The 23666-nt window shown below is 47.2% G+C and overlaps 7 protein-coding genes across 7 annotated transcripts; 2 read left to right on the top strand and 5 right to left on the bottom strand.

Moving 5' to 3' along the window:
* Window positions 1–157: 157 nt before the first annotated feature.
* ABOM_011047 (uncharacterized protein) lies at window positions 158–1939 on the bottom strand (the record flags this gene model as incomplete). The annotated part of the gene is made up of 4 exons (XM_022538175.1): window positions 158–575; window positions 636–1305; window positions 1359–1461; window positions 1523–1939. 4 exons carry the CDS (start codon window positions 1937–1939, stop codon window positions 158–160), a joined length of 1608 nt encoding a protein of 535 aa, XP_022384447.1.
* Window positions 1940–6295: 4356 nt separating this feature from the next.
* ABOM_011046 (Dyp-type peroxidase) lies at window positions 6296–8148 on the bottom strand (the record flags this gene model as incomplete). The annotated part of the gene is made up of 8 exons (XM_022538174.1): window positions 6296–6537; window positions 6607–6906; window positions 6973–7052; window positions 7106–7216; window positions 7278–7370; window positions 7426–7730; window positions 7798–8032; window positions 8087–8148. The coding sequence occupies 8 exons, from the start codon at window positions 8146–8148 to the stop codon at window positions 6296–6298; spliced, it is 1428 nt and encodes a 475-aa protein (XP_022384450.1).
* A 1745-nt stretch (window positions 8149–9893) lies between these two features.
* On the top strand, window positions 9894–11981 carry ABOM_011045 (putative galactose oxidase; the record flags this gene model as incomplete). Its single annotated transcript, XM_022538173.1, has 1 exon — window positions 9894–11981. One exon carries the CDS (start codon window positions 9894–9896, stop codon window positions 11979–11981), a length of 2088 nt encoding a protein of 695 aa, XP_022384445.1.
* Window positions 11982–12509: 528 nt separating this feature from the next.
* ABOM_011044 (aminotransferase class IV) lies at window positions 12510–13490 on the bottom strand (the record flags this gene model as incomplete). Its single annotated transcript, XM_022538172.1, has 1 exon — window positions 12510–13490. One exon carries the CDS (start codon window positions 13488–13490, stop codon window positions 12510–12512), a length of 981 nt encoding a protein of 326 aa, XP_022384446.1.
* Window positions 13491–14269: 779 nt separating this feature from the next.
* On the bottom strand, window positions 14270–15848 carry ABOM_011043 (MFS transporter; the record flags this gene model as incomplete). The annotated part of the gene is made up of 3 exons (XM_022538171.1): window positions 14270–15454; window positions 15538–15552; window positions 15615–15848. The coding sequence occupies 3 exons, from the start codon at window positions 15846–15848 to the stop codon at window positions 14270–14272; spliced, it is 1434 nt and encodes a 477-aa protein (XP_022384451.1).
* Window positions 15849–16427: 579 nt separating this feature from the next.
* On the bottom strand, window positions 16428–17975 carry ABOM_011042 (putative class III aminotransferase; the record flags this gene model as incomplete). Its single annotated transcript, XM_022538170.1, has 2 exons — window positions 16428–17144; window positions 17214–17975. 2 exons carry the CDS (start codon window positions 17973–17975, stop codon window positions 16428–16430), a joined length of 1479 nt encoding a protein of 492 aa, XP_022384444.1.
* Window positions 17976–22795: 4820 nt separating this feature from the next.
* Window positions 22796–23435, top strand: ABOM_011041 (uncharacterized protein; the record flags this gene model as incomplete). Its single annotated transcript, XM_022538169.1, has 4 exons — window positions 22796–22905; window positions 22965–23077; window positions 23140–23239; window positions 23306–23435. The coding sequence occupies 4 exons, from the start codon at window positions 22796–22798 to the stop codon at window positions 23433–23435; spliced, it is 453 nt and encodes a 150-aa protein (XP_022384448.1).
* Window positions 23436–23666: the final 231 nt, after the last annotated feature.

Here is a 23666-nt window from a genome sequence, read left to right as displayed (position 1 = left end):
GTAGTAGATTAAATATATATAAATGTAAGTGCTTGATGCATCGAGTAGTAGAAGAATAAAAGTAATTTCAAGTAGTTAGGTTGCCAATATCTACCAAGAATTTGCCCCTTATATTTCAACGTTCTAGTCGATATAACACCCTTCATGACGTTAGAAATCACCAGGCAAGACCATAAGCTTTTGATTCTTGGAACCAGGCGCCACAATTCTCATCCGCGTCTTTTGCTTCGATCAAAGTAATGCCTTGAGGATTCTCATCATTCCCAAAATCGGCCAATTTCGAGTCTTCATTGAGCGAGGGCCAACCAGGACCATTTTCTGGGTCCTTGGCGAAATCAGTCCACGTCTTCTGCATGAAGGCACTCAGCGCAATCTGGTCCTTGGTAGCAGTTGTAGCGTTGTAGGTTCCAAAAACCTGGGGCAGTTCCGCGCCATGGTATGCGCCTGCATCGTCGTAGGGTGTCAGGTTGTCGAACTCTGGCGAGTACCTGTACCGCCACACCTTGCGGTGGTGCTTTGCGGTAAACCTGGCTAGTTCTGACGTCGGGCAAGTAAATGGAACTCCGGTCATCCACCTGGTATTTCTCATCAGCTTAGTTATCCTGCTGAATTGCAATGGGACATATTATACGCACTTGCTCCAGTTTAAGAAACACCATCTCGTGGACAATTTTGAACATAGCGGAAGCATGTTGGTTTCGGCATCCGAAGACTGAACGTCATCTACCAACACCTGCTGAGGGGGTAGAGCCCTTTTTTCAGCTTCCTTCGCCGTATTGAGTCTTCGAACATGGGCAAAAATGCTGCCCTCGTTTTTATTCGTGCCGTACATGACAGGAACATCGGCAAATCTTCCTTTTCTGAGGGTGGGACGGACGTCATTGAGTGAATTGCCAGACCCGCTGGTTGGAGCAAAAAATAGGGGTGTGCCCAGATACGTGCCGTTATTGGCCAACTCCATGATATCTGCTGCTGATTTGCCTCTCATGCACTCGAGTGTATGACACCCGAGCCGTTCTCGGACTACCATATAATCATTTCTCAGCGCTTTCCCGAGAAACATTGCCTGCTGCGACTGCATAATCGCAGCTCGGAAGGGAGGTTGCCCAGGAGGGCCCGGGGGGTTTGCCAGCAGTTGCTTGATCGAATAGCCACCGGCAGACTCCCCGAAAATGGTGATCTTGTTGCGATCACCGCCAAACTGCTCGATGTTATCATACGTCCAGTTGAGGGCAAGTCGCTGGTCAACAAATCCGGGATTTCGATCCTCCTTGTCAAGTGAAGAAGCCTCAATGAAACCAAAGACTGTTGTCATAAGTATTATGTTTTCTGGAATAATAGCGAGGTATGTTACATACTGTTGGTCCGATAGTTGATGGTCACCAGGATGATATCATGATTGACAGCCAGAGAGGTGCCATTGTAGTTGGCAGCAGAGGCCGAGCCAGTTTGAAGGTTTCCCTTGTGTGCATCAATAGACTGCTCTCAACAGTGAATAGCCTCCAGGCCGAGGCCAACGTACACCATGAATGTAGAACATAACCGCCTTTTTGTTCTGAGAAGACGCATCCGCAGGCGCGTATACATTCAGATATAAACAATCCTCGTTTTCCTCTAGCGGAGGACTGTTAATAAGACCTTCGAGGAAGTCGCGGCCTGGTTTTGGGCCACTAAATTGCTGATGGCAGGCATTCGGCAGCTTCTGTGCTAGAAGTGGTTCTTTCCATGACCCTGGCTCCTCCGGGGGTCTCCAACGCAGTTCGTCTACAGGAGGCTTTGCATAAGGGATTCCCAACCAGACATTGGCATATGGATCCCCAGAGGGTACATTGGGAGGAGAGATGGTTCCAACAACCGGACCTGACGAGACGGTGACGGTCGGGGTGGTGGTGGCAGCAGCAGTGCCAACTAGGCCAAGGAGTCCAATTAGAGTCAACATTCTGGATTCTGCACGGATCTCATGTTATGGATGGACATTCCTGTTAAACACCTGCCTTTTTATAGCCTGTTTTGGCGGGTGTACATCACAACAAGGAAAACGGGGCTGAATTCTTGGCATGAACAGATTCAACGGTTGAGTTCGTCATGGATATATCTTCAAGATGTCATTCAATGTCACGTTGCATCGTCACACTGCAGTCTCCACATCTGGTCCACTTTAAATGAGTGGCAATTAGCTAGTCTGACATTCTCGAATTTACTGGACAAGTAGACATTCACTCAATAGTTCCCTACATATAGGCCCAACTCGAACGAGATATTATTGTCTAGCTATTAATACCCTTGAACTATCCAAGTTCTATTTGGATCTAATATCTTCTTCACACCATCATACTCCATCGACTGTGGGGAATGGACGCGGCGGAGAGCATGGTTCTCCCCTTTGCATATTCAGCTCCTGCACGAAAACGGCACTATTAGTACAGGCCGGTTGAGCTCCAGCCAGCCACACACTTGTTGTACATGGCTTAGACTTTAAATGGTTCAGAATAGTCTCCACAAGAATTAGCTCTGTGTGGTTATGTAATGAGATCGTCTGGAGTAATGAGAACTTCCGTAAACCGAGCCTGTCATTACAATTGGTCACTATCCTGGATTAAGGCATGAGATCGAATCCTGAATGGCTGACCGCTATTTACTATACTAAATAATCATAATATCATGATGAACAAAGTGTAATTCATCATCGTAGTCTCTATGCATCTGATCTATATTTATCTGGTGCTGTATAAATGAACAATACGATTCAAAAGATGCTTTGTTAGAGATGCAGTAACATCTGATGGCGGGCTGCAGTGCATCCCATGGTCTAGCTCCACCTAACCTATTATGCTTGACTATATTCAAACATATAATCAACCATTTAGTCGACTATGTGTTCAATAACCTCTTGAATTGATCAATTTTTGCCCGAGAAATCTGCGAGTTTTAAACTTTTATATTTCAATAAGCAATGAAGAATAGACCTCAAAATTGCATTCAGGAATCTCTATATATACCCCCAAAAAACCTCTTATTTTCGATACCAGTGCTGTGAACTCTGGAAAATAGATTCTTGCAAATCTAGCCAGCTACTATCAGCCAATTAACGAGCCCTTGAAAATGATGTCTAACATGAAATATCGATCCCCTCGATATATATCGCACCATTGACGCCCGTCCATTTCCATCGACTCTATTTCAACCCCTTCTCGAAAGCCTCGACATAAGTATGGCAGTCGTTCACTTTGCCCTTCCCACTTGTTACCATTATCGGTGCTAACCTTGGCAGCTGTCGTGAATGGTTAACTCCCAATTCTTCAAAACAAAGCACAGCCAGCTTACCAGCCTCCTTGGCATCCTTAACCTTGTGCTCCCAGTCTCCGTAATCTTCTCGACGTGCGAGAAACCCAACGTCTTGTCGATATCTGACTTCGACCACGTCTTGTCCGTCTCAGGCTCGATCCTGTAGTACTGCTTCTTCCCGTGCCCTTCTCGTGGGAGATCAAGTGGTACGATTCCCCAGTAGTCATTCACCGAGTCTTATTATTATCATTATTATTATCATTAATTCACTCGCATCTGTCAGCCCTTTCAGCCGATTGGCGGCAGGTTCCTGCGGGGCAGCCGGGGTAGCCGCCGTATCGTATATATGTCTATATCGATACACACGTGCGCCTATCTCCGCTATTCAAGATGTAATTTAGGAGGCTTGCTTAGTGCCTTAAGATAAGTGGGCCGAACCATTGATCGCAGTTGGCCCAGTTAAACACCGATTTGTGTGCACCATTCTTGGCGGGGCGTTCTATTGAGCGAAACCAATATCATTCAATGACCGGAAAATCCCGACGGTTATTAAAGTCGAATCTTTTTGAAGTTCAAAACGGACCGCACCATCTTTCATCCCTGCAATGGAGGTTTTTGCCAGTTTGGCCACCTATCTCCAGATCCCCTTCAGCATTTGATCACTTTTACCTTTACGGTTAGGTGATGTAGTGAGAGCCGCGTTGAATTGATTTGTTGCATTACATTAAGGCGAATTTTGAGCTTCTCCTTACAGTCCTGTGATTTTCGAATTCCCCGCCACCTTGCAATAGGGAGAGGCGTGATATATTATGGCCAATGATCATTCATCGTAGTGGCAATGTGATGCTAGGAATTAGAAGCAAACCGAGTTATGCGCTTCTAATTTATTTTTTAACGATTTTATCACCTATTCCCTGTCAAGGAAAACAGAAAAGTGGCCCGATTCCGTCACCCATAGTTTAAGGCTTTCAGATTAGGGAATCAAAATGATTCCAGGGTATGTTTTCCTTCCTCTGACTGTGGCGGCGGGATGTGACGAAATTTTTAGAATATGTCCACCCCCCTATGGATAGACACACTTTAAGATTCCGGTTCTTTTTTAACAGAAATAGTTGTTTTATATATCTGTTGATATTATTATCTGCTTGAGTCTAGAGGATCCCCGGGATAATACTTTTCTAAATCTATATACATATTAAAACGATATATCTCCTTAATCTTATTCTGCACATTTACAAATATATAGAGCATATAAGTAAGCCTCTTAACAGAAAGATCTTAAGGATCAAAATTGCGGCAATACATCCAATAGATGGAAAATAGTTGGCCGTTTCCTGCTATGCGTCCTTTGCATTATCTTAAAGATGTCTTATCCAATTTAGGAAGTAGGCAATGGATGTACTTCTAGTCTTACAATCGGATTTGCGGAAGCAAAAATGATGTATGTTCTGATATGTTTACTCCTCTGATCTATAACAACCGAGGCACGGGCTCACGGGAACTAACTCGTCCAGCCGTCCGTCGGTCTATAGATCCTGGGTGCGGAAGACAATACTCCAAGCGCAATTCTGTTTCTCTGGAAAGTGGTCTAGCGGCATAATGCGGCAGCACGGTGGAATCGTAGAGCGTCCACAGATCCCTGTGGAAGCCATGGGACATTTATTATAGTAGAGGGCCTGAGGGAAGTTGGCACTTGGTTTAAGACCGTTTTCGACAGCTCCGGGGGAAGTAATATTATATTCAGTATAATATAATTAACCTCCAAAATCCGCTTTTAATAGCAATATTTCTCTTGTGAAGATTAATGGCCCGTCTTTTCTGTCATTTAGTAGAGTTAACTTTTAAACATAGTCTCCAATGGGATAATATCCTCTCTGTCATCCTGCCAGTAACTCAAAACCATAACATATATAAGGTAATTAGGCTCCATGGTCTTATCCATCTCCATCGCGGCCCTTGCTATGCGCCCCTAGATTAGGTACATGCGAAGTTGAACAGAAAGGAAAAGCGCAGTAATACATATCTTCATTGATATTTTTTCCATCCTAGCACGTCCAAGTATAGGATGGTCCCGTTTATTTTATTCACAAGCTAATATTCTTTCACCCTAAAGGTTGTCACCAGTATTCCATATCGTCACCATAATGATTATAAATAGAGATAATTAAAATAGTTAAATTAATACTAGATTAATTACAGTTAATCTAGTTTATTATCTACTATATTTAATACAGATTAACGGTCTTAATATCAAATATGGTCAATTTAGATTAACTATCTAATTTTTGATTTAACTGTAATTAGAAATAGAAACTCTATTAATCTAGTTATAATCTAGCGGTTAGATATGACTGACCCCATTAACCTAACCTAACCTGGCCAAATACCAGTCAAATCAGGAGTAGTTGTCACCTGAGGCAACCACTGTTACAATCTCCCTCCGCAGTCTACCTTAGATTGAGTACCCATACTCCTCGACCTCTTCAGCTCTTGACCCTATGAGCAGTCGAATTGGTGCGCAGATAATAGTGTGCCATACTGTGGCTCAGCAGATATGCATGACGTGTGAAGGTTATCACCGTTCTATCCCCCCTCACGACAGTTGCTTAGATGTTTTGTAAGATGGCCCTTGTGAAGAACATTTTCACCAGCGAGTCAGAGGCTTGTAACGGGTAATCGGCCTAATTCTGATAAGGTGGCTTTGGTGGACTTGAAACAGTATATACTAAAGTGATACGAAACTCGCAGATTGAGACACCTGAGAGGGCATTGCCCCATATGTCATTGGATGAACCCTCAACCAGTAAACTCACTCATATCATGGTGTACACATGTTGGTGTGGGAAACCAGTCTACAAAGTAGTGGCAGTATGTGAAATGAATGTTGTGGTTGTGGCATCCGGCAAGTCTGTTTTAAGGCTTAATATCTGCTTTTAATTGTGCAATATTAGATTAATTACTAATTGAAAGAGAGCGACAAAGGTTATTGGGCATTCCCTGACAGGGAACGCTAAGTTGAGCCGTTCGAAATATTCTTCAGTGCGGTAATGGAAGGGGAGAAGAAGTATTCCCCCCCTCTAGGAATCACACAGCAATGCAAATCCACATGGACGTTGTTATTATTGCCATCACACAATCCCATCACAAACGGGTCTGGCCCATTAGGCTGACCACAGATTGGATCGGCACCCGGTCCTGGATCACCGGTGATCCTCTTTTTGCCCGAGGGGAAGGTATTCTTGTTGCACCACTCTGGATGTAGCTGTCAGAGGACGTGCTCCATTATAACGTTTAGGAGTTGGATCAATGTGGATAGCTTACGCTCTTGGATTCTCCGGAATCCATTTGAAATATTGCTTTGATAGCAAACAAACAGCATTCCACGATCTTCCTTCGTTGTTTGCTGCTCTTGTTCTTCCTTTGTAACCTCCGGGCCATACGGGATGCCCCGCCGCATGATTGCACTGCTGAATTTGTCTGCCAGATCGCCACGCGGTCTAGCCTTGCGTATATGCGCGGCGAAAGGGCAATGCTCTTGGGTATTAGTTGGTTTATAGTCAAAATTGTTATCTTCCGCCAGAGCGGGATTGTCTTTCCAGAGCGTGTGGCACAAGGGAGCTCCTACTTTCCTTTAGAACTTGTCGCGGAATGTGGGGGGTGGGGGGGATGAATTTCTCAAATACATACCACTTTTCCACCGGCCCATCAAGCGAGCAGAGAGCTGATCGGCGGTTAGGTCGTGCTTTGGGGCCGTTTCATTTAACCATCTAGGCATCCATGAGTTCTTGATAAGAAGATAGGGCAAGTATTGGAGACTTACTTGTTAAACTCCGGCACTAACTGTTGCAGCTTGCGGAAGACCAGGAAGCTACCTTCCGTCGCCCAATCCGGCTGAGGCGAAGGGTCTTGGTCAGTGTTGGTGATGATATAACTGGTGCTCTGTAAGTATCCCTTCACACTCTGATGCGGTTTGTAGAGAAAGTTGTCCCTACCCCGGTGGTACTGGCGGAGGTTCTTTATCCCCTGTGGGGGACGGGTCCAGCCCGACAAGCTGGGGCTGGGAGATATGTTCACGGTACCCAAAGCTACTCGCGGTTAAATCTTATCGGAACGCATTGCACTGGAAGTAGAGAGCCTTACTGTTCCTTATTGCTCTCCTGGCCCGGACGCTTATATCCAGGGATCGTGAAGCGGTCTTCAATGCTGGAATTGAACCAGAAAAAGCCGATAAAGTGAGACTTAACTTGATAGAGCTTCGCATAAGCGGCTTTCTCGGAATCACCCGTGACGAGAATTATGCCATCGATGTCGTTCTCCTTGAAGCGTTTCTCCCAGTCATCTGGATTATCCCGGCCTTCACCCCCAGCAGTCCCACCTTGCAGATCGGCAAGCATGCCGCCAAGAAAGGAACCGGCCTTCAAGCGGTCATTTTCGTTCCTCACCAGCTAGAGGCGGAGATTAGCGGTATGTCTCACACCAGGATGGGCCCCGGGGGGATAGCCACTCGCTTACCTTCTTCAGGCCATGAGCGCTGAAGCCAATATTTACCCCGGCCAGTGGAATCGTTGCGGGGTGGGTAAGCCCATTAGACACTGCAGTCTTGTGTTTCGCAATTTGGTCTCGAGCTTTGAGGGCGTTATTTGCCGTAGTTATATGAGGAATCAGGTAGCGCAGATGGCGCCGGAACTTGTTCGGCTTCGAAATGTTGAAAAAGTAGAACAACTCAAACTCCTTGGGCAAACCCGGCCTATCTGAGGTTAACATTATTTTGCGAAGACCAAACGCTCCCTAGAGCACTCACCATATGTTACCCTGCACGTTGTCCTTATTCACTCCATTCGCCAGATTTCCTTCAAATGCCATTTTGATAATGAGAGTGTAGTAGTCGAGCAGGTAATACAATAGCACGACAGATAATCGACACACACGGAGCCCTCATACAGCGGCCTTTATAGCTTAAATCAACTTCTTGAACAGCGGCCATAATCGGAACGCTGACTGAAAACCGTCAACACCAGTTCCGCGCAATGCCGGACTGAACAGCCAGCAATACTGGGGTGTGCAACACCATGGTTTGACGGCACGACATTGCGTGTATGACTCTGATCGGAACTGGATGGGAAACCTTAAGCGGTTGTAAGGCAAAGATACCAAATTGGCTAAGGTTGCATCCTTATGTGACAAACTCATCTTTCTTTGATTTGGTTGGTGGTCTCTGGCAACCTACCAAATGTTGAGCCCAGAGTCAAGGAGCGGTTGACGCGATGGTCTAGAAGAACCGGATCTGTGTATCCAAGTGAAGTAACACCCTTTCCTCTCTGGCTTCTGGCTAGCCTTGATCAATGGCTTGGGTGTAACGAGGGTTTCAACTTTACCTACACGGACTGGCGTCGGGGACAGAGAAACGGATATGCCGCTTGCAGAACATTAATTGACGCCATATATCGGATTAATAACCAGTCCACCTATGCCCACCGACTAAAGTCATATGTTTTGGGGAATGAGGTCATCACTCCGACCTCGCCCTACAGCTCTGTACAACATTTATGGAATTATGGGGTCAGCTTATGTCAGCTCATCTTGCAAGAAACCACTGCAAGACGCTATGTGGCATCGCCAACATTCCCCATGTCCCGAGCAGACAGTGAGTTCGCGGCCTGCTCTACTAACCAGGTACAGTTGGGTACAGCTCCTGGTAAATCATAACGCGACGAGGCGATGACAACAAACAATGCTGGTCCATGCCCTTACTTGGACATTGTTTGTCTTTTTTTGGATGCCGTGGAGCGAAATACTCGACGAGCCTACAAAGCACAACAGGAATGAGGATTGAATGGGGTGACTACCTATCTGAGGTCTCAGGAATTTGAACATATGTTTTAGTGCGACATAGTTCTACCCCAGATACGGAATTGCATCGGTAGTTGAAAGGAGACATGCCAGATTGAAACGGGTTGATTGTATCCAACAGCATTCTATTTCCGTAAATTCAGTCTATATGTCAATATCCCGCAATTCAGCATTTCTCTTGTCATTCCATTGCTGCGCTTGCAAACGCAGATCCCTCTAGGCCTCGCTAGCCCACATAAGGGTCCTAGATATTATCACTTCCTACTATCTCTAGATAAAGGTTTTCTCGAACACAACATTCTACGAGTCCCTGACACGACAATGTTCCGAAGGGGTTGATCATGGGACGGCGTGCGAGAAAATCGATCAGTATGGAAGGAATTTCGTGTTGGCGGCTTTGACTTGATTCTTCTTTGTCAACATGCCATCCCGATCGCCAGCCGCTCTTAATATTACGGCGGTGACAGGGACTAGACCGTGCATTCCTTATGGGGAGTGTCACTGTCTTTCAGTGGATGTTGGGATATGCGGCATGTGTCACGCTGTGTGGGACATGGGAAATCCCTTCATTCCTGAACACCAGGCATTCTAGTGCTTGATTGTATACAGATGCTCTAAACTGGTTGCTCGAGTTTCCACCCACCCCGATGAAGTATATATTTCAATTCAGCCTACATCCAGGGACAATGGGGGCTTGGAGAACATCTTTACTCTTATCCTAGACCGCCTGCAAAGACTCGATGGAGCAGAAGCTAAGAATGGGTCTCAAGTGGGCATCGCTATTGTTGCTCATCGGTTTATCCAAAGCGGAGAAAGCCAACGTGCACGGGTCGCTCATATCTGCAGTAGCACAAGGGCTGTCTCTGGGTATTGAAGGTAGTGGTGCCCCCGTCGACGCTGGAGGAGAGAATACGGGCTTGTATCAGTCTCCACCTTACAACAGTGCACGGATCGACCGTAGTACTTGGATAGCAACATGCGACAGCGAGCAGGTCGGACATGGATGCATCAATGCGATTGACGGGGACAATACGACGTACTGGCACAGCGGTTCCGGCACCGACAGCAATGAGCCACTTCCTCACAGCATCACGATCAATCTCAGGACAATACAAAATGTGAGCGGGATCGGCGTTTGGCCAAGAGCCGTGGAAGATGGTTGGATCGCGACACATGATGTTGTCCTAAGCACTGATGGGGTAACCTGGGGAGATCCAGTCGCACATGGAGCATGGTGGCCTGATTCAACCGTGAAGTTGGCTGTCTTTGAGCCCAAAGCGGTCCAATATGTCAGGCTCATTGCGCGTTCCTCGTCCAATGGAGACAATGCAACTAGTATTGCAGATCTACAAATCTGGTCGGCGAACAGCATTCCAACTGCTCCACAGGGAAAACCCTCGAATGAAGTTGGCGCCTGGGGCCCAACGATCGACTTCCCTCTCGTCCCTGCCTCGGCGGCCATCGAGCCAAGTTCGGGGAAGGTGCTGGTCTGGTCTTCGTATCGGAAAAACCAGTATGGGGGCACCTCTGGTGGTTTAACACAAACTGCAACTTGGGATCCGCAGACGGGTGTTGTCTCGCGGCGGGAAGTCTCCAACACCGAGCATGATATGTTCTGTTCTGGGATCTCCATGGATGTCAATGGGCGCGTTATTGTCACTGGAGGAAATGATGATACCATGACGAGTATCTACGACTCCTTCAGTGACAGCTGGATCGCAGCGGCGCCCATGAACGTCGAACGTGGCTACCAGGCCTCCACCATCCTGTCCGATGGAAATATGTTTGTCCTGGGCGGTTCGTGGAACGGGCCGCAGCTTCAAAACAAGAACAGTGAGGTGTATAATGTCACGGCCGACACTTGGACTGAGTTGCCGAACGCCGGCTCACAACCCATGTTGACCCATGACAACCTGGGCCCCTATCACTCAGATAACCATGGTTGGATTTTCGGTTGGAAGAACCTCTCGATCTTCCATGCCGGACCGAGTCAGGCCATGCACTGGTACTTCGCCCAGGGCGAAGGAAACGTGGCCGATGCAGGCAATCGAAGCACGGACTACGATCAGATGTCCGGCAATGCGGTCATGTTTGACGCCACTGGGGGAAGAATCCTCACATTTGGAGGGTCCCCAAACTACGAGGATTCGGATGCTACGAAGAATGCGACTCTCATCACGATAGGGGACCCTGAAACCCCGCCAGTGACCGTGAAAGCAGGTGGCGATATGACCTACGCGCGGACGTTCCATACTTCCGTTGTCTTGCCCGATGGAAGTGTTTTCATCACCGGCGGCCAGGCACATGGCCTGCCCTTCAATGAGGACACGGCTCAGTTGACGCCAGAGCGATACATCCCTGGGCAGGATACATTCGTCGAACAATTTCCGAACAATATCATCCGAGTTTACCACAGCTGGTCGCTTCTTCTCCCTGACGCGACGGTGATTAACGGTGGCGGTGGATTGTGTGCCAACTGCACCGCCAACCACTACGATGCCCAGATCTATACTCCCCCATATTTGTTTGACGCGGATGGAAATCGTGCCCCTCGTCCTCAGATCGAGACGGTAGCCCCCGCCAGCCTGCGGTATGGTGGTGAAATTACGATCACCGCCGATTCCCCGATCAGTAATGCCTCCCTGATCCGCTACGGCACCACAACACACACGGTGAACACCGACCAGCGTCGCATTGAACTAGTGCTCCAAGATGCCGGGACCAACATGTACACAGCAGACATCCCCAATGATCCTGGCGTTGCTCTTCCTGGATACTACATGCTGTTTGTCATGAACGCAAACGGAGTGCCTAGCATATCGAAAAACGTCCAAATTACTTTGTGAGAAGCCGCATGCTCGAGACAACGAGATGGTCCGAACGGAACTGGATCACAAACCCCTGATTCATTCAGCAACTCAGTTGAGGATTCATGTCCCCGATAAGACATTTTGGATGGTCAGATTAAGAAACACTTGTCACTCCATTTCGGCTTCTATCCTGTTAAACCCTGCTGTGGAGAATGTTATAGAACATGTAGTGCAATGTGAAAGAATGTTAGCAACTGCAAGCTCTAACAACCAATATGTAGGGTGGTCCAATCCGGATTTGAACATGAATGCTTGAAAAAGGTCCTTCATTTTTATTTACCGCACTAACCTTTCTCTTTGATGTATGCATCACACACAGCCTACAGGTCGGGACCTCAATCTGGAGGAGGCATAACAGTACACAGTATAAGATCAAGAGAGGGTAAATAAGACGTTCATAGTCGAACAGCATGCGTCACACACTCCAGCGGACTCGTCTCTGGCCATCGCACTTAAAAGACCCGCATCCGGCGAAAGGGGAGGGACGAGCCGAATGAGACAGCATCAGTTACCGTCATGGGCCCTGTAATCAATAGCGGAGCTATATCTCGGGTCATAGTGCATCGCCCAGTATTCATCCCATATTGTTGTAGTAAGGGGGCCGACCTTTCCATTCTGGATCGGTTTCCCATCGAGTTTCGTGATAGGCATAATGCCACCAGCTGTTGTACACATGAATATCTCATCGGCATGATAGGCATGTTCGAGTGGCACCACCTCAACGCGGACCTCGATGTCCTTGGCCTGGGCGATATCAAAAACACTCTTGCGTGTAATCCCTTCCAGAACACCACGGTCGGGCGTGTAGATAATCCCATCTTTAATCAACACGATATTGAAACCGGATCCTTCTGTGAGATTGGTATCTCCGTCGGAGAGAAATGGGTAATCCGCGCCACGGTCAGCCGCTTCGAATAGACCCCGTGTCAAGTCCCCCCACTGGAGATTCTTGATGGTAGGATCGAAGGCACCCACGGGAGTGCGCCGTACGGTCCGGGCAATGATCGCACTGCCCCCGGTAGGTTGCATGGCGGGCTCCATTACCCAGACATACGGCATGACGATCAGGTAGAGATGATTGTCGAAGAGATCCTCTGGCTTATTGCCACGGACCCCTTTCATGCCACGGGTGACGATCAGCTCCACAAAGGCATCTTCGATTCCACTCTTAGCCACCATCTTGCCTAGGGTCTGCTTCACCTCGTCCCTGGACAGTGGGATCTTCAGTCGCATCTTCTGACAGCTGTCTTCCAATCGACTGAGATGATCATCGAGGCGGAAGAAGGACCCATCCCAGACCGATGGCACATCGTACGTGAGGTCGCTATGCATGAAACCCTCGTCGAGGAGTGGGACTCGTGCGTCAGCGAGCGGGACGAAAGATCCCTGGACGTAGGCAATTCCCTTCGCAAAGCGGTTATCGCTGTTATCTAGACGAGCCTTGCGCTTGTAGTAACCGGAAAATACTTTGTTCATGGATGTCATGGTGGGATGTCTGTATGTCCCACTGAGGATGTTACCAAAAGAAGGGTCTGATTATCAGAAGGGTTGTGTCTATAGTCTCTGGTGGACCGATACCTCGAACACTGGAAGAGAACAATCAGAGTTGCGTTGGGGCTATGGCAGAACGCCGTGTCTGGTTTTATCTGCTGGTACGCCCACTTCCGCATGACTTAATGACTCCAGGCTCATAACCGAGTAGTGAACGGTGGATGATCCGTTCTTCCGTGCCCACGTTGATTGGCACCGCTCTGGGTTGGCTATTTTTCCCGGGTCTGGTCTGGTCTATGAGTGATTGTGAACCAAGGCGTCACCGCTTGTGTATGATCAGCACACCTGCTCCGGCGGTCATTCAGATCCTGTTGTGACGTATTGACTGAGCCTGGATGCTGTATCCGGTCCCACTATGGTTGCCGTGACTTGTCTCCCTGTGCAGAAGTTCTACATGTCTATGTTTTCGTTTACTGCCCGCATGAGCCAATTCAGGACTTTCAGGACGGTGTAGTTGCTTTGAGTCGCACACCCAGCCGTCTCGTGGAGAAGGCATGGCGGTTGCACTCATGCTACGTCTAGGATGATTATATTCAGAGATAAGATATATCGCATGGGGAGAAACATATGTCGAATGACACCTGTTGAAAGTGTTGGTGTCAACACCGTCAAGACATTATAGCCAGAATTCAATATACCAATCGCATCATAACAAGCGGAAATCAGTGCCTGTATAGAGATCGTTATAAACAGCACAGATGAATATAAAGCCACTAGGACCGGGTAGGTGAGCTGCTCCAGGCAGGTGATGCGGCTTCTTTAGTTCCTCGGCGCTGTCCTGGAAGGGCAAACCACAATATCAAACACAGGACAAGCATCGTAAGGACAACAGGGTGAAGAACCTTGATACCGTGGGCTTTTGCAATTGCGCCCGTGATAAAAGGGAAAATGCATCCACCCGCGCTCCCCAGAGCACAGGCAAAGCCGACGGCTGCAACATGGAGATGCTTTGGCAAGAGTGCGGCCTGAGCAATAACCGCTTCCGGGTAAAGAGGGCCCAGGAAAAAGCCCAGTAAGGTCACTGCGATCATGGATAAGTGGAGTTCCGTGGCGAGCCAGAAACCAATATGGCACACCACACAGGCTAGTAAGTACACAACAATAACAAGACGTTGCCTCTGGAAGTAGGGTGTAATGAATCCAAGGCACACACGGCCAACGGTCAATCCTCCCCAGTACATGAATGTGACCACGCCTGCCACAGACGGTGGTGTATTCCGCAGATCTACAAGGAACGTGAAGACCCATCCTCCAACGGTGACCTCAACGCCCACATAGACTAACAGGAATAGACTGATGATCCATGTCGAAACCAAACTTAATGACTCCAGCGTTGGGTTCTTTCGTGTGATGTTGGGTCTTGACGAGTCTCGGGCATCTTGTTGGACGTTGTCCTCAGGAAGACCAACACCCAGTTCACTGGCTTCAGCCAGCGAGCCTCTTGCTGACCAGAATGCAGCGACTGAAGTCACAAACTCGACGGTTGCTGCAATACCCATTATATAGTAGAAGTGGTACCACATCCAGTCTCTCTGGGTGATCACGTAAGTGGCCGTAAGCGGTGCCAAAGCCGCTCCCAGACCGTAAAATGCGTGGAGGATTCCCATTAATTGGCTGCTATTATGCATGGCACCAATCCAAGCGTTCCAAGATGCATCCACGACGCCATTTCCCAGGCCAGCCAGGATGAATATCGTAACAAGAAGCGGGAACGGAGGGTGCTGGGTCGTGGCAAAGTAGGAGATAACATGCAACCCCGTGCCCAGCAAGGCAATTCCGCGCTGTCCGAAGCGCTCGTGTATCCAGCTATTGGCCATGGCAGCGGTAGCGTAGCCAAGAAATGGCGAAAGGAACACAACTGACACCGTGGTATAGTCTGCGTCGTAATATCGGCCCAGCTATTAAGAGATGAAGGGAATAGAAAGTGGTTAGCAGCCGATATTCAGAAGGTACCGCGCATATATCCGACGGATGAACCTACATAGTGAATCATGGCCTACCCATAGCAAGCCGATTAGTACAAGCTCCTTGAGAATGGACTTTCTGTGAACCACTTACCCCGTATGCGCCGTCGTTTGCGCCGACCACAATAAAGCTGTAGAATGTAGCCAGGACACGCCACAGGTTCACTGGCGGTTCATTCCACCTTTCTGGCTGCTGCCCTGAGTGGGAGATGTCTGCTTCACTGACATTATCTCGGCCTCGTGTATCTGCCTGGTAAGACCCATAAGACACATAGGCCGAGTCTGATAATAAAGGAGCCTGTGACGCCAAGTCCTGCTGTGTGCTCATCATTCATGCGTTATCTTGCCTTCAGGGATGCGATGCTGGATGTAAATAAAACAAGGATTTAGGCTCTAATTACCGCAAAATGCTTGGCGTAGGTATTATTATCAGACGGTAGGAGGTGCAACAAGCAGGCCAGCAGCAGGTAGGAAAGAATGGGAGTGAGGGAAAGAAATGGAAATAAGAGAAAAAACGGACACAGCCGATGGAGGCAGAGGCAAATCCTACGTATCTAGTCTTACTAAGCGTATATGAACATGGTTATCAAAGCCCTTACGGCCGGAAGGGTTGCAACGCATCAGAATAATGAGTGTAGTAAACGTTTACGTTACATCTATATCTAAAGAGTGCCGCCTAGAGGTTTCTTTCCAATTAGAGATAGATTGTGCCACTAATACAATACTCATGGTGTCATTATCAGCATAATGCTCGCAGGATTATACTTTTTTGGTCGCTCCCAGTCCGTCTTTTGTTTGACTTTTCTTTTTGCTCGCTCTTCGATAATTCAACCAAGAACAAGGTAAATCAACATAGGCAAAAGAAAAAGAAAGCCTAGACAACAAACATTCCAGAACCGGTAACACTTCACATAACGAGCGCAGCTACATCTTCAAATACACTGTCAATAGTTTGAACGAGCCGACTCACGATATCGTCCACATCTTCTTTACGGACAGTGTACGGCGGTGCAAGTAACAGGTGGTCACCATTCCAACCATCAACCGCACCAGTGGCGGCAAATACGCAGATATCGTATCCCCTTTCCATTCCCCTGGACTGCATGCGCTTGCTGATGGCGAATGCTGGAGAAAAAGGAGTCTTGGTGGGTGGATCCGCCATGAATTCCACTGCCCAAAAGAGACCACGCCCTCTGATATCTCCGATATATGGATGGTTGCCCAGGTGTAGCTTGAGCTGTTGGCCCAAATACTGACCCATCTTCCGACAGTTCTCAATGAGGTTTTCCTCTTGGATAATACGCTGGACTTCGACTGCTGCTGCGCAGCCCAGGGGATGGGATTGGTAGGTCTGCCCGTGGACAAAATACCCACCACCGTGTCTCAATCCATCCAAGACACGGTCGTTGACAAGTAGCCCAGAAATGGTCCCATACCCGGCGGCGAGACCCTTGCCTACGAGCTCAATATCTGGAGCGACGCCATCCTCCTGCCAGGCATGTGTGATTCCGGTCCGGCCCATGCCACACATAATCTCGTCGAAGACCAGGAGGGCACCATAGCGGTCGCATACATCCCGCACGGCTTGCAAATATCCTGGTAGGGCAGTAACACAGCCCAGGGCCTAAATGTTCTGACAGATTACTCTCTCATCCTAACCAACTAACCCATGCTGGGGTCCATGATCACATACCGTCCCGACCATCGGCTCCAGGAAAACCGCACAGACTGTTTCAGGCCCAAGCCGTTGGAACTCGTTGTCCAGCTCCTCCTTGAGCCGAGCTACATATGTCGCTGTATCCTCATTTTCCATGAGGCCGTGGTATGGATCGCACGCTGAGACATGAGAGATATTAGGGGTCAAAATGGAATCAAATCGACTCTTTCTCGGCTTAAAATCTCCTAATGCCAGTGCCCCTAAAGTGCAGCCATGCCATGAACCGTGCCTGGAAATGAACCTGGTTCGCCGTGTGTTTGGCGACTGCTCCTCGAAGTACTGATAAGCCAGCTTCATAGCGGCTTCGACGGCTTCGGAACCTATGTAGCCCACGAGTTTTAGTTCACGGATTCCTACCAAAATAGTCCCTTGACGTGAGGGATGATGCATGGAAAAATAGAAGAGGGGGGCTGATTGGTTACCAGATCCAAGAATGCACGCCCGAGACAGCTTTCCTCCTGTGGACTCCACCAAAAGATCTGCAAGCTCCATTGCGGGTGTATTTGGGAAAAATCCCGGGTGGCAGTACTCCACTTTGTCAAGTTGGGACATTATTGCCTTCTTAACACGACCTACACCATGGCCGATTGCAGAAACAGCCGCTCCACTCGTGGCGTCCAGTATCTTCTGTCCATTTTCGAGGTAAATATAGATGCCCTCGGCTGACTTTACAGAAGGGACCGTTGGGTCATGAGTGACATTCTTGTACAGGTATGCTGGCTCCGCCACGGATCCCATTGTACTGTAATAGTATAGATTGTACCTTGGGGAGGATCTGAATGATGAGAATCGCTTAATCACGAAATCGTGAAATAGCTCGTCCTTCCACACGGTTGATTAAATAGTGGGGTCTTGGACAATAGATAGGTATATCACCATCATATCCTTTTTTTTCCCGAACCTTCCGATCAATTTCAGTCTACATGGTAAAAGTAACTACGGTAGCCAGTCAATATGGCTAGAATCAGTTGTGGCCTTCGCATCAATACGTTTATCGTAGAGGCTGTGACAAGTCTAGGCCTTATGCGACAATTTGTGAACCATTGATTCGTGAAATGCTACCTATTCCGACTCTACATCTGTAAATCCTGCGGAGTTAGAATTCCTTCCTCAACCCTGACAGACCATGGGTCACCATATTGTCCGCAATTCTTAGCGGACTCTAGCGCAATTCAATATCCACATATACCATAGGTTGCATTGATATATCCGATAGAATGTTACCTTTCAGGTTCAAACTAACAGTAGTGACTCATAGAGTATAGCCTTCCTCGAAAACGTGATAATCTAGGGTAGTAACACGGCATCTACAACGATGTGGAGAGAAGTGGCTTGCGCAAAGGACACCTAACACTTAGTACTGAATTGCGTATGTGACATGGAGCTCAGTTATTTTGTTAGTTGGAATTAAAATCACCGCGAATAGCGGAATGTTGCATTCCCAGGGTTCCGGGTTTCTGGTGTGGTGTGGCATGCTCCGTTTTCGTCGAGTGCAGACAGCAATCCATCTAAATGGAAATTGTAGAGGGGATTTAAGTTCAACCTTCGCTATATGACAAATGTTTAATTTACGGACGTATGCTGATCATCGATTAAAATAATCAGATCTAGTATACGACTGGTTAATGTATAGGTCGCTCAGGGTGTGGAAGCAGTCCCTTTCGGGTAGGAGATAGATATCGGCTGTCAGTACAAGACCCACATGATTAGGTTGTCATATGCAGAGTGAACCAGAGATTGTTCGGAATAGTTGACCCACCTAGAGCACAGTTATTGTGGGATACAACAGTCAAGTACCCGACACTAAGCTTTTAATACGCCGGAAATGTGGTTACGTTCCCTGGATCTGCTCTCAAGGCTAGTGACGCCAGAAGAATCGCTGCAAATGGCCACTTCTGAATTCTGGCCCTGTGAGAAGCTAGATCTTCATCCTGTCCATATCTCAGTATACCTGCTAGCCACACAAGGCTCCTCATTATGCGAGAGATAGTAGCAATTACAGATGGCGCCACTGGCGCAAATGTCATAAAATCGCAGTTGACGGCTAGGCCAATCTTTCGCGGTAGGTACTTCGGAATAGGAAACATTCGTAGCACTCTACCTCGTACAGATGTCCCTGTCATGCATGTAATGATCATACACGCAACTGGAAAAATCTTAGATCTCATAGCTGCCCACCACCAGGCTTATCTAGGAGATGGGGGTACCCAATTGTCCTTAGGTAACTTAAATGTGAATAACGCCGGTAGATACGTTCCTATAACCTTGCTCCTTTCCATAATCATCTGCTTCGGCGCCATTTTAATTCGTTCGGCTTTTCTTGAAAGATCCCCAATCGTGGCCACAGGCGTCATAATGGAATTCCCTCAAAATGAGCTGCTTTATCTCAAAGATAACCCCAAAGCTATCTTTTTTACAGACTTTGATGGAACCATTACTCTGAAAGACTGTATGATACTCTTCCCTAGGCTTTCCTTTATATTTCCATCCTACTTCCATCATATTATGATACTCAGACACGACCGTCGCTGAATGCAATGCAGGCAATGACTATCTGGTACTATGTCGACTCCAATATATATTCTCCATAGCTTACCCGGTGTGAAGGTGGATAACTTTGGGTTTGGGGTGGAAATGCGACGTAAACTGGAGATGGAAGTGATGAAAGGGAATATGACTTTCAGGTAAGAATTCAATATACGTTGTCATTTCACACAGCATCTTGACAAGTTTCACCAATAGAGATGCATTCCACGCCATGCTCCAGAGTGTACAGGTCCCGTTAGCGGATTGTCTGCGACTTGTGCAGGATAATATTCAGCTTGATCCACACTTCCTGGATTTCTATTATTGGGCAAAAAGGTGTAATATTCCTATAGTTGTTCTGTCCTCTGGGATGACTCCTTTCATAACCATGTTGTTGGAGTCCGTTCTAGGCAGCAATCCAGAAAATATATTCGTTGTTGCCAATGACGTGGAGCCTGAGAGTGTCGGGGACAGGACGACAGGGGGTGGATGGCGGATTAAATACCGTGACGATAGGTAAAGGCAACAAATTCGCTGAGCCGTTGGTTGAGTCTTCGCTAACCAAAATGATGCACTATACAGCGCCTTTGGTCATGATAAATCGCTCGAGATCAAGCCGTACCTTGGACTACCCAGCGGAAATTGTCCTCTACTTTTTTATGCTGGAGATGGCGTCTCAGATTTATCTGCCGCATCCCAAACTCACGTGCTTTTTGCAAAGGAAGGTCTGGGTAAGTTCTCCTAGTGCTTTCACAATCTCATATCCAACTGCACGGTTGGTTACTTGCAATTGATATTACAAGAGCCTAACGTATTAGGTAGACCTAGTAGATTATTGTAAGGAAAGGGGAATTCCATTTATCCCCTTCACCAACTGGGGCTCTATCCTTGACACAATGCAAGGTATCTATGAATGTCTATCTAGTGCTGAAATGACGGGTTATCCTCACGTTGTATAATAACTGGCAGACTCTGTGATCTAATCCACCCAAGGCAAGCCGCTTATGCTATTTTATACTCAGATCGAAGTCCCATGTATCTGGGAGTCATATAACGAACTTATGATTATATACTCCTTTCGGGTTGATGCTGACATGCGCAACTTCATCAAGATAGCACAATTGTGGTTGGCATTAGGTGTTGTCCAACCCTTCCCTGGTTCTGCTTCGTGTGATATCTCGGATATCTAATATGTTAGAGAGTGAAGATGCATTGACAAAACTATGAGCAAAGATAATATCTAGATAGGGTTGTTAGGATTTGATATCTGGGTACACTAAAGATCTTCTGATGTAGGGCCAGCAGGTAGAGTTAGCATCATCTCGAATACCCTAAGCCTGCCAATGGATTGTTCTTTCTCTTCGTTCTCATCCTTGAGTCACATGATTATCTTCCGCTGTTGTGTATTACCCCGGGCTCAAACACAGACCAGCTTATATTTGTGTCCTCCAGTCCTCCAGTCGATATATCAGATCTCCTTAGTACCTATTAGTATACGCTTGGGCCACTGCAGCCCATTTCCGTGGCTCCATTCTATTTCTTCGTGCCTTCATGAAGCAGCTAAACTCATTCGATCATTATCAAGCTCTTCAGAGAAGTGAGGGGAGGTGGGGAATGGGTGGTAAATTGAAAAATGAGGAGAAAGGACCCTAACCTCCTGGAATCATTCCTTCATTCCAGCTGGCGGTTGATGCTCCTCCGCCCATATGCCGATTATTGGCGGGTGTGCCTTTCCTTTACTACCAACGTGCATATTCGCCTTGCTTTCTTTCCCATTATGGGGAGGAAAGGAGTAACTGACTCATCTTCCTTTTACAATTTTTAACAAACGGTCGGAATTATATGGCTATAGAATTGATGTGAAGGGGAGCTGCGATAGTAATAACGCTCAAGTTCAGGTGAACCCCTATATCACAGTCAACAACCGCTATCAACGATGGAACGTGATGATGGATTAAGGCACTGTCACTCTGTCGACCTTGCCTACAGCTGTCGCAATAGTAACTACTACGGCTGTGTAAACGTTGTTGGGCAGGGGAGCTTGGTTAATCGGCGGGTGTCCGTTTTCAACGCTGCGGGGAAGGGTCACGCAACTGAGAAGATGGATCCTGATATGGGAGTAATTAAATTCCTTGTGAATGTGGAGCTATAATGTACGACGATACAATTGGCCATCGTCTCTTTATGGTGGGTTGAAAGCAATTGACGGCGTAGCTGAGGTAGACAACTCAATGCATGCGTGGGGTCTAATATCTGTAGAGTATTTGTTGTGGTTTTCGTCGAACGAATGGGCAAGGCAGTGTCACATGGGGAAACACTTTTTAGAGGATATTTAGCCAATTGGATGCGAGGGGGATATGAGTACAATATGCATCAGGGTGGACAAGGTGGAGGCTTCTTGGCCAATCGATCCCGATGGCCTGCACCTGCATACACCACTAACACATCTAGACAAACATCTGCAGATTCAGGCTGCGAATTTGAGGGAGCCACGTATCTTCCTCGGTGGTCGATGTAAATATCTACTTTGGTGATGTAGAGTGAATATCTATCGCGAAGGGAGTGACGCTCTCTGGTCTCGGACGGGAAGATCATAAGATATCACAAATTGTTACTCCTAAGCTCAGCCCTTTAGTCAGTATAATAGACAACCACTATATTATGGTATTAGCAAATAGAATTTCTCGCATATATACCTTGGTCGAAAATAGGATCAAGATTTAACAATGGGTGAAAAAATCGCGCAATAGTATATCATGACTGCAGGCTGACGCAATATCCATATTCAATAATTGGTTTGGCGGGAGGCAAGACGGAACCCCGTATGCATGATTCAGTTTCTCTTAGAAATGGAAATAGATGAGATGAATACCTTGCTAGCCAGAAGACATGATCAGTCTTCGAAACCAGACTATAAAGCGTTGGCATCCGTCTACGAAATCACCTTTTCAAAAAGCCCCCAGTTCACACTCTTGGTTCACAATCAAAACAAGCACAAGTCCCATTCAATACACCGTCTAAACACCATCATCATGAGTGACTTCACTGGACCCAATGTATACACCGTAGTCGCCCGCCATGTTGACAAGCGACTTGATCTCGACAGCGGCAAGAAGGAAGATGGAACCAAGCTGCAGCTCTAGTATACCCCTCCATACCCCTTGATAGTGCTACATAAGGAATAACTAACACCCACAATAGTAAGCCACTTGATAATGACCAATACGGTCCAAATCAACGATTTGTCTTCGCTCATGCTGGCAATGACGAGTACCTCATCATCAATGCCAGGTCTGGCACCTATCTAACGGCTTGTATGACTAGATACCTTAATACTTTGAGTGAGCAGTGATGTTGATAATGTGAATTATCTTAGCCGATGACAGTAAGCAAATCACTGCCAATCTTCTCTCTCCCCTCGAGAAACGAGTTCGTTGGAAGATTGAGCCCGTTAAAGATCGCAGTGGAGCATACTTGTAAGCTTACTGTTATATATCTGAATTATTCGCTGTGCTCTTGCTCATATCTTTGATTCAAAATAGCATTGTCAGCGTTGCGTTCCCCAGCAAGGTGATCGATATTTCTGGGGCGAAAACCGACGATAAGACTGAAGCCCTCACGTACACCAAGAACGGTACTCAACATCAGCAATTCTTTTTGAGATCCGCTTAGTGGCACGCTGGCTCTGGGGCCTTTCGATGAAGCCTTAGGTACATGAGTCTGATATTAGTCAATACAGAGTAGATATTGACTTGAAGGTGACCGCAAATTCAAATCTATGCCTGTAGCTATCAGGTCATTCATAAGTCTATCATTTTCAATTCTGAGTTACCGAAAACATTCACAGAGTCCAGTAAACTCATTCTTCTCTATTCCTGATTTATGAAGCTCTGTCTCCCCTCT

Source organism: Aspergillus bombycis (genome assembly GCF_001792695.1).
Source record: "Aspergillus bombycis strain NRRL26010 chromosome Unknown contig00133, whole genome shotgun sequence".
NCBI lineage: Eukaryota > Fungi > Ascomycota > Eurotiomycetes > Eurotiales > Aspergillaceae > Aspergillus > Aspergillus bombycis.
The sequence above is the reverse complement of the archived record's forward strand: the minus strand, read 5'-3'. Positions and strand labels throughout refer to the sequence as shown.